The following is a 14,622-nucleotide window of genomic DNA, read 5'->3' as shown; positions in this document are numbered from 1 at the left end:
TGGTTATTAACCCTTTGAAAGTATCTGTTACTTAATAAAAAATGAGAATTATGTCACCTATGACAGGGTTGGCATCAATTTATGTGCCAAAAACACCATTGGGCCAGGCTAAAAACAATTGCATGGCATGGAGGGGGATCTACCCTGTAGATATTCATAGTGAAATCAGTGGCCCAATGGTTATTAACCCTTTGAAAATATCAGTTACTTATTCAAAATAGTAATATTTGTAGTGGTGCCAACGTATTCCCTTTTTTCAAGTTTGTATATCCAATTGTTATATAAAGAGATTCCACCTCTGTGTAACTACATTATATGAATCATAATATTATTTTAATAAAACCTATTTTTTTATTTTAAAGTCAATTTAAAGCAGTCTGACAAAAAATTGAATAAGAAACCAACTTCCATGAATAAGAAACAGAATTTCACGAATAAGAAACAGCTTGAATAAGAAACCAACTTCCTTGTCGTATCAAACGGTGTGTTTCTCACACTAGCATATAGATTCAACCATAAGAGAAGACGAAAATAATACCCAGCAATAAACAATTCATTAAACTTCACAGAAATGCACCACTCACCTGCAGGTCCGTTGCTCCCCTCCCGCTCCAGTCAAACTTTTAGAGTTCTCCTAGGCAGCAAGGACCTGAAAGTATTATTAGACCAACAATTTCACTTCACATAAAAAACAAAATGCATACGCCTTGTAAGCAAATTGTTGCGTTCATTATTCCGACTTAATAGTTTCAGTGGTTTGTTATTATTTTATAATTATATCCCAAACCTGTGTCTTTCTAATGTTTTCTATCCATCTTACAGGACTTTCACGTGTCTGACAGGGAGTGCGTGATGATGTCACCAGGACTGGTGAGTCGCACACGTGTGTGAGCGCTGCGTTCCACAACCGAGCGAGCAGCATGGGGAAGCTCAATGTGGTGCTGCTGCGGTACTTGTCTCGAGATGACTTCCGTGTCCTTACTGCGGTGTGTATGGGGCACGAGAAAAGGGCAGGAATGTTTTGGTTGTACATAGTTACGAAATTATATGTCGCCGGTGTGACAGAGCTCCGCTTGCTTGGCAATGAAGGGGCTAAAGCAGACATCCTCAAACTTGGCCCTCCAGAGGTTTTGGAACTACATTTCCCATGATGCTCAGCCAGCATATCAGGAGGGCCAAGTTTGAGGATGTCTGGGCTAAAGGGACAGTGTACTGTAACATTATTTTCCCGCAGTGTGTTTCCAATGACTTGTTATATCTGTTGTACAGTGTAAAATATATAATTAGCTATTTATGTTTATTTGTGTATATTTAATAGCTGGCTTTGTTTTAAACCCACAACCCATTAAAATAGGTAAGGTTGCAGGGAAGTCAGAATGCCTTATATTATCACTTTTTTTTACACACTCTTATATTATCTCTGTCTGAATAAGAAGGCCCAATACTTAGGGGTGCGCGAGAAGGGGGCAGTGTTGCACGAGAGCGCAAAATAGTTCTCGTTTGCAATGCTGAATTCCGCCAGGGGAATTCATCCACCAGAGGTGAGCTGCAACGGACAGGGGCGCGTATGTACGTCCCTGTCCGACACATATTGATAAATCGACCCCTTAGAAAAAACATTTGAAAATCAACATTGTATTACTTATCTCTCCTAACCCCCACTGGAAGTGTAATTTCTGCTGGCTATGTTTACACAGCTTTATTTTATAGATAATACTTGAAACCCAACATTTTACTTTCATTATTCAGAAAAAGCATACAATTTTAAACAACTTTCCAATTGTATGCTTTATCTGAATCATAAACGATTAATTTTGGGGTTAATGTCTTTTTAAAGGGACACTGTACCCAAAAAAATTCTTTCTTGATTCAGATTGAGCATGAAATTTTAAGCAACTTTCTAATTTACTCCTATTATCAAATTTTCTTCTTTCTCTTGGTATCTTTATTTGAAATGCAAGAATGTAAGTTTAGATGCCGGCCCATTTTTGGTGAACAACCTGGGTTGTCCTTGCTGATTGGTGGATAAATTAATCCACCAATAAAAAAGTGCTGTCCAGAGTACTGAAATTAAAAAAAAAGCTTAGATGCCTTCTTTTTCAAATAATGATAGCAAGAGAACGAAGAAAAATTGATAATAGGAGTAAATTAAAAAGTTGCTTAAAATTGCATGCTCTTTCTGAATTACAAAATAATTTTTTGGGGTACAGTGTCCCTTTAAGTATAGAATCTGTTCAGTATAAGTAGGGATACCGAAGGCAAAATCAGCTGTTTCAAATGACAAAATAAAGGTAAATTTACTATTTGTAATCATTGGGAACAAATTAAAAGGGGGAAAAAAATAGGTTACACTATCACTTCACTTTTGTTTGTGTTTCTGACATCAAAGGGGTTAAATGTGAGGATATATATATATATGTATATGTGTGTATATATGTCCATGGATACAGTTTATTTAAATAAAACAATAATATAAAACTTCTAAGAGACTGGACAAAATTTACAAACACATACAGGAGGAATTGAGGGCCCTATTCACGTGGGATTTTACAATCCAGAAGGGTAGGAGGTGAGGACTGCAAGATTGAGAAAGATGGTAATACAGAATTAGATGAGGGAAATGTTGTTAGGTAAGAGAAATATTATTGAGTTGGGTGGTAGGCTTCTCTGAACAAAAAAAGTCTTCAGAGAGCATTTAAAGGAAGAAAGATTAGGGCAAAGCCTGACAGCACGAGGGAGAGTGTTCCAGAGGGTAGGTGCTGCATGACAGAAGTCCTGCAGTCTAGTATGAGAGGAGGTGATAGTCGCAGATGCAAGGAGCAGGTCATTGTTGGATCTTAGTGGGCGGGCTGGAGTATACTTGTTGATTATAGAGGATAGGTAGAGAGGAGCGGTGTTGGTGAGCGCTTTGTATGCAAGGGTGAGAAGTTTGAATTTTATTCTGCTGTGCATGGGGAGCCAATGAAGGGACTTGCAGAGAGGTGCAGCAGATACAGAGCGATGGGAAAGGTGGATCAGCCTGGCAGAGGTATTTAGGATGGATTGAAGGGGGGAGAGGCGGGAAAGAGGAAGGCCAGTAAGTAGGTTATTGCAGTAGTCAAGTCGGGAAATAAGGGAGTGGATTATTTTTCTTTGTGGTGTTAGCGCACAGAAAAGGTTGAATCTTGAAATGTTGCATAGATGGTTGCAGCAGGATGTAGAAAGCGATTGGATATGGGGGGCGAAGGATAGATTTGAGTCAAGTGTAACTCCAAGGCAGCAGACTTAGGCGATGAAGAAATGGTGATGCCGTCAACAGGGATAGAGAAGTCACAAGTCAGCGTAGAGCTTGAGGGGGGATAAGAAGGAGCTCAGTCTTGGACATGTTAATCTTTAAGTGGTGAGAGGCCATCCAGGAAGAAATACCAGATAAGCAGTCGCTGACAAGAGAAAAGACAGAGGGAGAGGGAGAGAGCAGGGGTGGAGAGTTAGATCTGGGTGTCATCAGCATAGAGGTGATATTTGAAGCCATAACTGTTGATAAGTTTACCCAGCAAAGAAGTATAAATGGAGAAGAGTAGAGGACCCAGAACAGATCCTTGAGGTACTCCAACAGACAGAGGCATTGGAGAGGAGGAGTCGCCGGCAAATGACGCAGAAAAAGACCTGTGAGAAAGATAAGAGTGAATCCAGGAAAGAGCAGTGTCACAGAGGCCAAAAGAGATAAGGGTCTGTAGGAGGAGGTGGTCGTCAACTGTGTCAAAGTCAGCTGAGAGGTCAAGTAAGATGAGTATAGAGTAGTGGCTAATATTTTTAGCAGAGAGAAGATAGTAAGTAACCTTGGTAAGGGCAGTCTCAGTTGAGTGTTTGGGGCAGAATCCTGATTGCAGGTGGTCAAGCAAGGAGTTGGCGGACAGGAAGTGGGTTAGGCGATTGTAAACTAGTTTTTCAAGGAGTTTTGATGTTAGTGGAAGCAGTAATATGGGGCGGTAGCTTTCAGGAGAATTGGGGTCGAGGGAGGGTTTTTTTGTGTATGGGAGTGACTTTTGCATGTTTGAAAGAAGATGGGAAGGAGCCGGTAGAGAGAGAGAGGTTGAAGATGTGGGTAAGAGCAGGAGTGAGGGTGGAAGATAGGGAGGGTTTTAGATGGGAAGGGATAGGGTCGAGCGGGCAAGTAGTGAGGCATGAGGAAGATAGTAAGGAGGAAACTTCATTCTCAGTGGCTGGATGGAAGATGCAGAGGGTGGCAGAGGGAGTAACTCGGCCTGTTGATGGAATATTGCAGGTTGGTGTTGGGATGTTGCTTCGGATAGAACGTGTTTTGTTTAAAAAGTAGTCTGCCAGGTCTTGAGCACTAAAGACAGATGAGGGGGGTGGAGCAGGAGGGTAGAGGAGAGAGTTAAAGGTGGAGAAGGGTTGTTTAGGGTTTGAGGAAAGAGTAGATATGAGAGAAGAGAAGTAGGTTTGCTTGGCTAAGTGAAGGGCAGTAGTGTATGAACAAAGAATAAACTTATAGTGTATGAAGTCAGGTTCAGAGTGAGTTTTCCTCCAGACACGCTCAGCAGTACGGGAGCATTTTTGCAAATAGCGTGTTTGTTGAGAGTGCCAGGGCTGCAACTGACGGCGTGATGTTTTGCGCAGCTGGTGAGGGGCAAGTGTGTCTAGTGCAGAGGAGAGAGTTTTGTTATAGTGGGCTGTTGCGAGATCAGGGCAGGTTATAGTGGAAGTGTGAGGGAGGAGATCTTGAATAATTTTTGAAAATTGGAGCCGATCCACAGCATGTAGATTTCTACAGGTGCGGGGGAGGGATGTTTAGCTGTTGCATTAATATTATAGGTGACCAGGTGATGGTCTGAAATGGAAAAAGGGCAACAGGTGAGGTCAGATATAGAGCAGAGGTAGTAAAATACCAGGTTGATGGAGTGTCCATCACGGTGGGTAGGGAATAGGGTGGATTGTGAGAGACCGAAGGAGGATGTGAGTGAAAGAAGTTTAGAGGCAGCAGGGGCAGACGGGTTGTCAATGGGAATGTTGAAGTCCCCAAGAATTAGGGTTGGTATATTTGTAGAGAGAAAGTGAGGAAGCCAGGCGGCTTTTTGTTTAACCTTTTGATGTTTTTTTTTTAAAAAAATAGATAAAAATACTCTGCTCTCGTGGATATCAAAAAATTGCAAACACAGCACAGGTTTATTAAAGAAAAAACCTTTGTTAAATATGTGTGGCACAATAATTGGCATTATTTTAGTCAATAATTTGTGCTACCTCCCTTTGCCAAGATAACAGCTCAGAGTCTTCTCCTATAATTTAGCATTGAAAAGGCTGTGTATTGCCGAAACTTGTTTGCTGCACTATCTTTTCTAACTTGCCTCTCCACTATCCCACCTGATGCCAAGTTTCCGGTATATCTGCCAGGACTCTTTGGGATTAGTGTGATGCTTTCTTTTTTAACTTTTTTTTTGGTTTATTTTCTTACTCACTCTGCTTTTTTCAGTACTATATAACCTTACTCAGTGGGAGGGTGATATGTGAGCAGGGTGATTAGATGTGCTATTACCTTCAGTTAAAGGGACATTGAACACTTTGAGATTGTAATATAAAATAAATCATATCTATAAAAACACTCTACAATATGCTTTCACTATATATTTTGTCCCCTTTTCCTATAATTCTATTCAGAAATTGTGAGTATTTTAATTAGTCTCCCTATGGGAAAAAGGGGCAACCAGACGTGGACTCCTTGCTCAGTGTGCTTAGAGGAATATAGCTACACCTCACTGACGAGGCCCAATGAAGGCCGAAACGATCGTCTGGGGTTGCTGTGTTCCTTGTTCAGAGAGGAATTGCCTGGTATTTCGGCGCTGGACTGACCGTAATAGGCGGGATCAGACTGATATACTACAGGAAAGTTCTACTCTGTGAAAAGCATTACTGGGCTAAAAAGTTGCACCCAGGTGGTAAATCGCCATAGAACAGGCTAACAATGTTATTGAGCCAGTTGTTCGTTCCTGTGAGTGCACTTCTTTCTGTATGTATTTAGTCTCCCTATGGGAAAAAGGGGCAACCAGACGTGGACTCCTTGCTCAGTGTGCTTAGAGGAATATAGCTACACCTCACTGACGAGGCCCAATGAAGGCCGAAACGATCGTCTGGGGTTGCTGTGTTCCTTGTTCAGAGAGGAATTGCCTGGTATTTCGGCGCTGGACTGACCGTAATAGGCGGGATCAGACTGATATACTACAGGAAAGTTCTACTCTGTGAAAAGCATTACTGGGCTAAAAAGTTGCACCCAGGTGGTAAATCGCCATAGAACAGGCTAACAATGTTATTGAGCCAGTTGTTCGTTCCTGTGAGTGCACTTCTTTCTGTATGTATTTAGTCTCCCTATGGGAAAAAGGGGCAACCAGACGTGGACTCCTTGCTCAGTGTGCTTAGAGGAATATAGCTACACCTCACTGACGAGGCCCAATGAAGGCCGAAACGATCGTCTGGGGTTGCTGTGTTCCTTGTTCAGAGAGGAATTGCCTGGTATTTCGGCGCTGGACTGACCGTAATAGGCGGGATCAGACTGATATACTACAGGAAAGTTCTACTCTGTGAAAAGCATTACTGGGCTAAAAAGCTGCACCCAGGTGGTAAATCGCCATAGAACAGGCTAACAATGTTATTGAGCCAGTTGTTCGTTCCTGTGAGTGCACTTCTCTCCCTATGGGAAAAAGGGGCAACCAGACGTGGACTCCTTGCTCAGTGTGCTTAGAGGAATATAGCTACACCTCACTGACGAGGCCCAATGAAGGCCGAAACGATCGTCTGGGGTTGCTGTGTTCCTTGTTCAGAGAGGAATTGCCTGGTATTTCGGCGCTGGACTGACCGTAATAGGCGGGATCAGACTGATATACTACAGGAAAGTTCTACTCTGTGAAAAGCATTACTGGGCTAAAAAGTTGCACCCAGGTGGTAAATCGCCATAGAACAGGCTAACAATGTTATTGAGCCAGTTGTTCGTTCCTGTGAGTGCACTTCTTTCTGTATGTATTTAGTCTCCCTATGGGAAAAAGGGGCAACCAGACGTGGACTCCTTGCTCAGTGTGCTTAGAGGAATATAGCTACACCTCACTGACGAGGCCCAATGAAGGCCGAAACGATCGTCTGGGGTTGCTGTGTTCCTTGTTCAGAGAGGAATTGCCTGGTATTTCGGCGCTGGACTGACCGTAATAGGCGGGATCAGACTGATATACTACAGGAAAGTTCTACTCTGTGAAAAGCATTACTGGGCTAAAAAGTTGCACCCAGGTGGTAAATCGCCATAGAACAGGCTAACAATGTTATTGAGCCAGTTGTTCGTTCCTGTGAGTGCACTTCTTTCTGTATGTATTTAGTCTCCCTATGGGAAAAAGGGGCAACCAGACGTGGACTCCTTGCTCAGTGTGCTTAGAGGAATATAGCTACACCTCACTGACGAGGCCCAATGAAGGCCGAAACGATCGTCTGGGGTTGCTGTGTTCCTTGTTCAGAGAGGAATTGCCTGGTATTTCGGCGCTGGACTGACCGTAATAGGCGGGATCAGACTGATATACTACAGGAAAGTTCTACTCTGTGAAAAGCATTACTGGGCTAAAAAGTTGCACCCAGGTGGTAAATCGCCATAGAACAGGCTAACAATGTTATTGAGCCAGTTGTTCGTTCCTGTGAGTGCACTTCTTTCTGTATGTATTTAGTCTCCCTATGGGAAAAAGGGGCAACCAGACGTGGACTCCTTGCTCAGTGTGCTTAGAGGAATATAGCTACACCTCACTGACGAGGCCCAATGAAGGCCGAAACGATCGTCTGGGGTTGCTGTGTTCCTTGTTCAGAGAGGAATTGCCTGGTATTTCGGCGCTGGACTGACCGTAATAGGCGGGATCAGACTGATATACTACAGGAAAGTTCTACTCTGTGAAAAGCATTACTGGGCTAAAAAGTTGCACCCAGGTGGTAAATCGCCATAGAACAGGCTAACAATGTTATTGAGCCAGTTGTTCGTTCCTGTGAGTGCACTTCTTTCTGTATGTATTTAGTCTCCCTATGGGAAAAAGGGGCAACCAGACGTGGACTCCTTGCTCAGTGTGCTTAGAGGAATATAGCTACACCTCACTGACGAGGCCCAATGAAGGCCGAAACGATTGTCTGGGGTTGCTGTGTTCCTTGTTCAGAGAGGAATTGCCTGGTATTTCGGCGCTGGACTGACCGTAATAGGCGGGATCAGACTGATATACTACAGGAAAGTTCTACTCTGTGAAAAGCATTACTGGGCTAAAAAGTTGCACCCAGGTGGTAAATCGCCATAGAACAGGCTAACAATGTTATTGAGCCAGTTGTTCGTTCCTGTGAGTGCACTTCTTTCTGTATGTATTTAGTCTCCCTATGGGAAAAAGGGGCAACCAGACGTGGACTCCTTGCTCAGTGTGCTTAGAGGAATATAGCTACACCTCACTGACGAGGCCCAATGAAGGCCGAAACGATCGTCTGGGGTTGCTGTGTTCCTTGTTCAGAGAGGAATTGCCTGGTATTTCGGCGCTGGACTGACCGTAATAGGCGGGATCAGACTGATATACTACAGGAAAGTTCTACTCTGTGAAAAGCATTACTGGGCTAAAAAGTTGCACCCAGGTGGTAAATCGCCATAGAACAGGCTAACAATGTTATTGAGCCAGTTGTTCGTTCCTGTGAGTGCACTTCTTTCTGTATGTATTTAGTCTCCCTATGGGAAAAAGGGGCAACCAGACGTGGACTCCTTGCTCAGTGTGCTTAGAGGAATATAGCTACACCTCACTGACGAGGCCCAATGAAGGCCGAAACGATCGTCTGGGGTTGCTGTGTTCCTTGTTCAGAGAGGAATTGCCTGGTATTTCGGCGCTGGACTGACCGTAATAGGCGGGATCAGACTGATATACTACAGGAAAGTTCTACTCTGTGAAAAGCATTACTGGGCTAAAAAGTTGCACCCAGGTGGTAAATCGCCATAGAACAGGCTAACAATGTTATTGAGCCAGTTGTTCGTTCCTGTGAGTGCACTTCTTTCTGTATGTATTTTAATTCCTGTTAGAACACTGAACAGTTCCTGAACACTGTTATATTCCACACTGCCATTGGCTGCACACTCTAGTAAACAATTTATAACTGTCCCTAATTGACCACTGCAGAGAAGGTAACCTAAGTTACAACATGGCAGCTGCCATTGTTTTATAGACACTAAAACTTTACACTTATTTTGTCAATATGTAAACAACTTATGAAACTTTAAAAAATACATCTACATGTTATTCTCAGACTAATCTTTTCTTTGAATATCAATGCATCATTCTACCTAGCATTTATTTAGTGTTTAATGTCCCTTTAATGATTTTAATTTATAAATAAAGGCTATGTTTTATTAGTAGGGAATAGTGCTGTTAGGCCCCATACTTTCTCTCTTTTGTATAATTTAATTGTTTTGGAGGATTAGCACCTTATCTCGTATAAATATTTTTATTTGATAAGTTTTTCCAATTCTTTTGGATTGTAGTGCCGGTTAGCTCCTAACTGTTATATCTTCTCCTGTAATGCCTGATGAGGTTGGAGAATACATGGCAAGGTATCTGAGACCATCCCTCCATACAGAATCTCTCCAGATCCTTTTTTTGAGGTCAACACTGATGGACTCTCCTCTTTAGTTCACCCCACAGGTTTTCTTTGGGGTTCAAGTCAGGGGACTGGGTTGGCCATAGCAGGACCTTTATTTTGTGGATAGTAAACCATTTTGTCTTGATTTTGATTTATGTTTAGGATCATTGTCCTGCTGGAAGAATCAGCGACCCTTTTTAAGATTTCTGGCAGAGGCAGTCAGATGTTCATTTAACCCCTTAATGAGGGTACGTCCTCTAAAAAAAGACAGTTAACGCCTGAGGACGTACCCTGCACGTCCTCAGTCTGGAAAGCAGCTGGAAGCGATCCTGCTCGCTTCCAGCCACTTTCCGGTTATTGCAGTGATGCCTCGATATCGAGGCATCCTGCAATAACACTGCATGGCCATCCGATGCATAGAGAGCCACTCTGTGGCCCTCTCTGCACCTGACATCGATGGCCGGTATTGTTGGTGGGTGGGAGCAGACGTGGGAGGCGGGTGGGCGACCATCGATGGGCCGTGTGATGTGGAGGGGGCCCGGATCGGGGGAGGGACCCACAGGGACGTGCACGGGGGCGGCGGGCGTGCACGGGGCGGGAGCGGATGGGAACTGCTACACTACAGAAAAATGTAATGATAATAAGTGGGAGAAAAGGGGGGATTTACAATTTTAAAACAATCTAAGGGATCTGGGAGGGGGGAGCTACACTACAGAAAAGGGCAAAAAAATATAAAAACGCATAATTTTTTACTAAACTGGGTACTGGCAGACAGCTGCCAGTACCCAAGATGGCGTCCATTAAGGTAGAGGGGGAGGGTTAGAGAACTGTTTGGTGGGGGATCAGTGAGGTTGGGGGCTAAGGCGGGATCCTACACAGCAGCATATGTAAATATGCTTAAAAAAACACACACAAAACCCCAAATATACCTTTTTTATTTTAGTACTGTCAGTCTTTCTGCCAGTACTTAAAGGGACAGTCTACACCAGAATTTTTATTGTTTTAAAAGATAGATAATCCCTTTATTACCCATTCCCCAGTTTTGCATAACCAACACAGTTATATTAATATACTTTTAACCTCTGTAATTATATTGTATCTAAGCCTCTGCAAACTGCCCCTTTATTTCAGTTATTTTGACAGACTTGCAGTTTAGCCAATCAGTGCCTGCTCCCAGATAACTTCACGTGCACGAGCACAGTGTTATCTATATGAAATACATGAACTAACACCCTCTGGTGAAGAACTGTTAAAATGCATTATGAAAAGAGGTGGCCTTCAAGGTCTAAGAAATTAGCATATGAACCTCCTAGGTTAAGCTTTCAACTAAGAATACCAAGAGAACAAAGCAAAATTAGTGATAAAAGTAAATTGGAAAATTGTTTAAAATTACATGCGCTATCTGAATCATGAAAGTTTATTTTGGCCTAGACTGTCCCTTTAAGATGGTGGGGACAATTGTGGCATGGGGGAGGGAAGAGAGCTGTTTGGGAGGGATCAGGGGGTCTGATGTTTCGGGTGGGAGGCTGATCTCTACACTAAAGCTAAAATTAACCCTGCAAGCTCCCTACAAGCTACCTACTAGCCACTGCTAGCCATAATACACGTGTGATGCGCAGCGGCATTTAGCGGCCTTCTAATTACCAAAAAGCAACGCCAAAGCCATATATGTCTGCTATTTCTGAACAAAGGGGATCCCAGAGAAGCATTTACATCCATTTGTGCCATAATTGCACAAGCTGTTTGTAAATGATTTCAGTGAGAAACCTAAAATTGTGAACAATTTAACGTTTTGTTTAATTTGATCGCATTTGGCGGTGAAATGGTGGCATGAAATAAAATTACCCCAAAAAGCTCCCTACATGCTCTCTAATTAACCCCTTCACTGCTGGGCATAAAACACGTGTGGTGCGCAGTGGCATTTAGCGGCTGTTTGTTAATAATTTCAGTGAGAAACAGAAAGTTTGTGAAAAAATTTGTGAAAAAGTGAACGATTTTTTTTGTATTTGATCGCATTTGGCGGTGAAATGGTGGCATGAAATATACCAAAATGGGCCTAGATCAATACTTTGGGATGTCTTCTAAAAAAAAAAATATACATGTCAAGGAATATTCAGGGATTCCTGAAAGATTCCTGAAAAGTTATAGGGCCATAAATACTAAATCAGTTCCGAAGTAACTAGCGCTAATTTTGAAAAAAAAAATCAGTCCCAATGTAACTAGCGCTAATTTTGAAAAAAAAGTGGTTTGGAAATAGCAAAGGGCTACTTGTATTTATGTCCCTATAACTTACAAAAAAAGCAAAGAACATGTAAACATTGGGTATTTCTAAACTCAGGACAAAATTTAAACTATTTAGCATGGGTGTTTTTTGGTGGTTGTAGATGTGTAATAAATTTTGGGGGTCAAAGTTAGAAGACCATTTACACAAACGAGCAAAATGGAGGAGGTATACATCAGTATATGTCTAAAACTTTGGGGTTTGGTTAGGAGGAGAAAATCAGAACAATGTTATTTAAAAATAAGCAAAACTATACATTTGTTTAAAAAAAAAAAACTGTATGGGCTATATAAATGGATCATCTACAAAACATTTATGCAAAGAAAAATCTAGTGTATAATGTATCTTTAATATCTGTTGTTATGTGTCCATGATACCTTGTATCCTAACAAAATGTCCAGGTTCTCTGGCAGAAAAACAGCCCCAAAACATTAAAGAGCCACCCCCATATTTAATCGTGGGCATGAGGTACTTTTACATATGGCTACCTCTATGTGTGTGCGAAACCTACCTCTGGTGTTTATTGCCAAAAATATCTACTTTGGTTTCATCTGACTATAGAACCCGATCCCATTTAAAGTTCCAGTAGTGTCTTGCAAACTGAAGATGCTTGAGTTTGTTTTTGGATGCGAGTAGAGGCTTTTTCTTGAAACCCTTCCAAACAACTTGTGGTGATGTAAGCGACGTCAGATTGTAGTTTTGGAGACTTTCTGACCCCAAAATGCAACTAACTTCTGCAATTCTCTAGCTGTGAACTTTTGAGATATTTTTGGCCACTCGAACCATCCTCTTCACGGGGCGTTGAGGCAGTATAGAAACGCATCCTCTTCCAGGTTGATTCATAACATTTCCAGTTGACTGGAACTTCTTAATTTTTGTCCTGATGGTGGAAATTTCCTTTTTCAATGCTTTTGCTATTTTCTTATAGCCACTTCCCATTTTGTTGAAGCTCAACAACCATTTACCGCATATCACAGCTATATTACTTATTCTTACCCATTGTGATGAATGACTACGGTATTTTGGCCTATGTGTTACCTCATATCTATACCCCTGAGAAACAGGAAGTCGTGGATTAACAATTTCCTGTTCCTAGTCACCCACATTTACTAATAAATATAAAATATCAATGGGAATATACTTCAATTATATTTTGCCATCCATATAGTTAACAAAGATTTTATTTTATTTTTTTTTTGTATAAACCTGTGTTTGCAATTGTTTGATTTCCATGAGAACAGAGTATTTTTGTGTTTAACAAAAGGTTAAACAAAAAAAGACAATTTTTCACAGCCCTCTTTGCTCATATTTGCCATGGGTGCCAATATTAGTGATGTTTCGAGGATGTGAAAAATCCCTTTCCTCAGTGTTTTAATGACAAGTATGTGTGTATATATATATATATATATATATATATATATATATATATATATATATATATATATATATATATATATATATATATATTTCTTTTTAAAGACACGATGAGTCCACGGATCATCATCCTTACTTGTGGGATTACACCTCCTGGTCAGCAGGAGGAGGCAAAGAGCACCAAAGCAGAGCTGTTATATATAGCTCCTCTCTTCCCTCCCACCCCAGTCATTCTCTTTTCCATACGTTAGTGATAGGAAGAGGTTAAGTGAGGTGTTAGTTTTATATTCTTCAATCAAAAGTTTGTTATTTTAAAGTAGTGACTGAAATTGTCTGTACATTTCTTACTATGATTTAATTATTTTTTCATTCTGTGTCCTTATTGTAAAGTAACTCTTTGTTCTTCTTAGGTTGAAATGGGCATGAAGAATCATGAAATTGTACCTGCAAGTTTAATAGCCTCTATAGCAAGCTTAAAACATGGTGGCTGCAACAAGGTATTGCGTGAGTTAGTGAAGCACAAGCTTGTTGCATATGACCGCACAAAAAGTGAGTATTTTGTATCTTATATTGGAGTTCATCAGCTTGTTGTATACATTTTTACTAGAATGATTTAGCAATCTGAGATGTAATAGCTTTTATGCAGTTGTTAGTTATTTGTCATTAAAACAAATATATAGGGAGCTATCAAGCTATCAAATCTTTGGTACTTACCACATAACTAAAAAAACAATGTCTTCCTGGAGCAACAAAAATACAAAGCTTTGACTTAAAGGGATAGTAAAGTCATAATTAGACATTCCTGATTTAGAAAGAGAATACAATTTCGAACAACTTTCCAGTTTACTTCCATTATTTAATTTGCTTCCTTCTCTTGTTATCCTTTGCTGAAAGGTTTATCTTGTTAAGCTCAGGAACAACATATAACCTAGGTTCTAGCTGGTGACTGGTGGCTGCATATATATACTGATTGTCATTGGCTCACCCATGTGTTGTTAGAAACCAGTAGTGTAATGCTGCTCCTTCAACAACTGATACCAAGAGAATGAAGCACATTTGATAATAGAAGTAAACTGGAAAGTTGTTTAAAATTGTATGTTTATGTACCTAAATCATGAAAGACAAATTTTGGGTTTCATGTCCCTTTAAGTGTCATGTTTAGCCTGTTTATATTTTCATAGGTTAAGTTCACAATTTAGCCTAGTGAGAGGAGAGTTATCAAAAGATACATATTACCATTTTCTTCTTTCCACTATTTTAAAGACATTGATATTAAAATGTATTGATGTAATCATTTTTTCTTTTAAAGTAAATGGGTATGTGCTGAATAGACAGTTTTTTCTTGAGCA

General features: G+C 41.0%; 1 protein-coding gene across 1 annotated transcript in view; it reads left to right on the top strand.

Annotated features, from left to right (window-relative positions):
* The first annotated feature begins 898 nt into the window (after positions 1-898).
* The window catches only part of RIOK2 (RIO kinase 2), a 69,629-nt gene continuing 55,905 nt past the window's right edge, over positions 899-14,622 (top strand). Inside the window, exons 1-2 of the mRNA XM_053701511.1 lie at positions 899-986; positions 13,684-13,822. Of these exons, the coding sequence (XP_053557486.1) occupies positions 921-986; positions 13,684-13,822 (205 nt within the window). The 5' untranslated portion in view covers positions 899-920. The remainder of the gene's footprint in view (positions 987-13,683; positions 13,823-14,622) is intronic.

Source organism: Bombina bombina, chromosome 2 (genome assembly GCF_027579735.1).
Source record: "Bombina bombina isolate aBomBom1 chromosome 2, aBomBom1.pri, whole genome shotgun sequence".
NCBI classification, from domain to species: Eukaryota; Metazoa; Chordata; class Amphibia; order Anura; family Bombinatoridae; genus Bombina; species Bombina bombina.
Note: the sequence above shows the minus strand (reverse complement) of the source record. Positions and strands in the feature narration are given on the sequence as shown.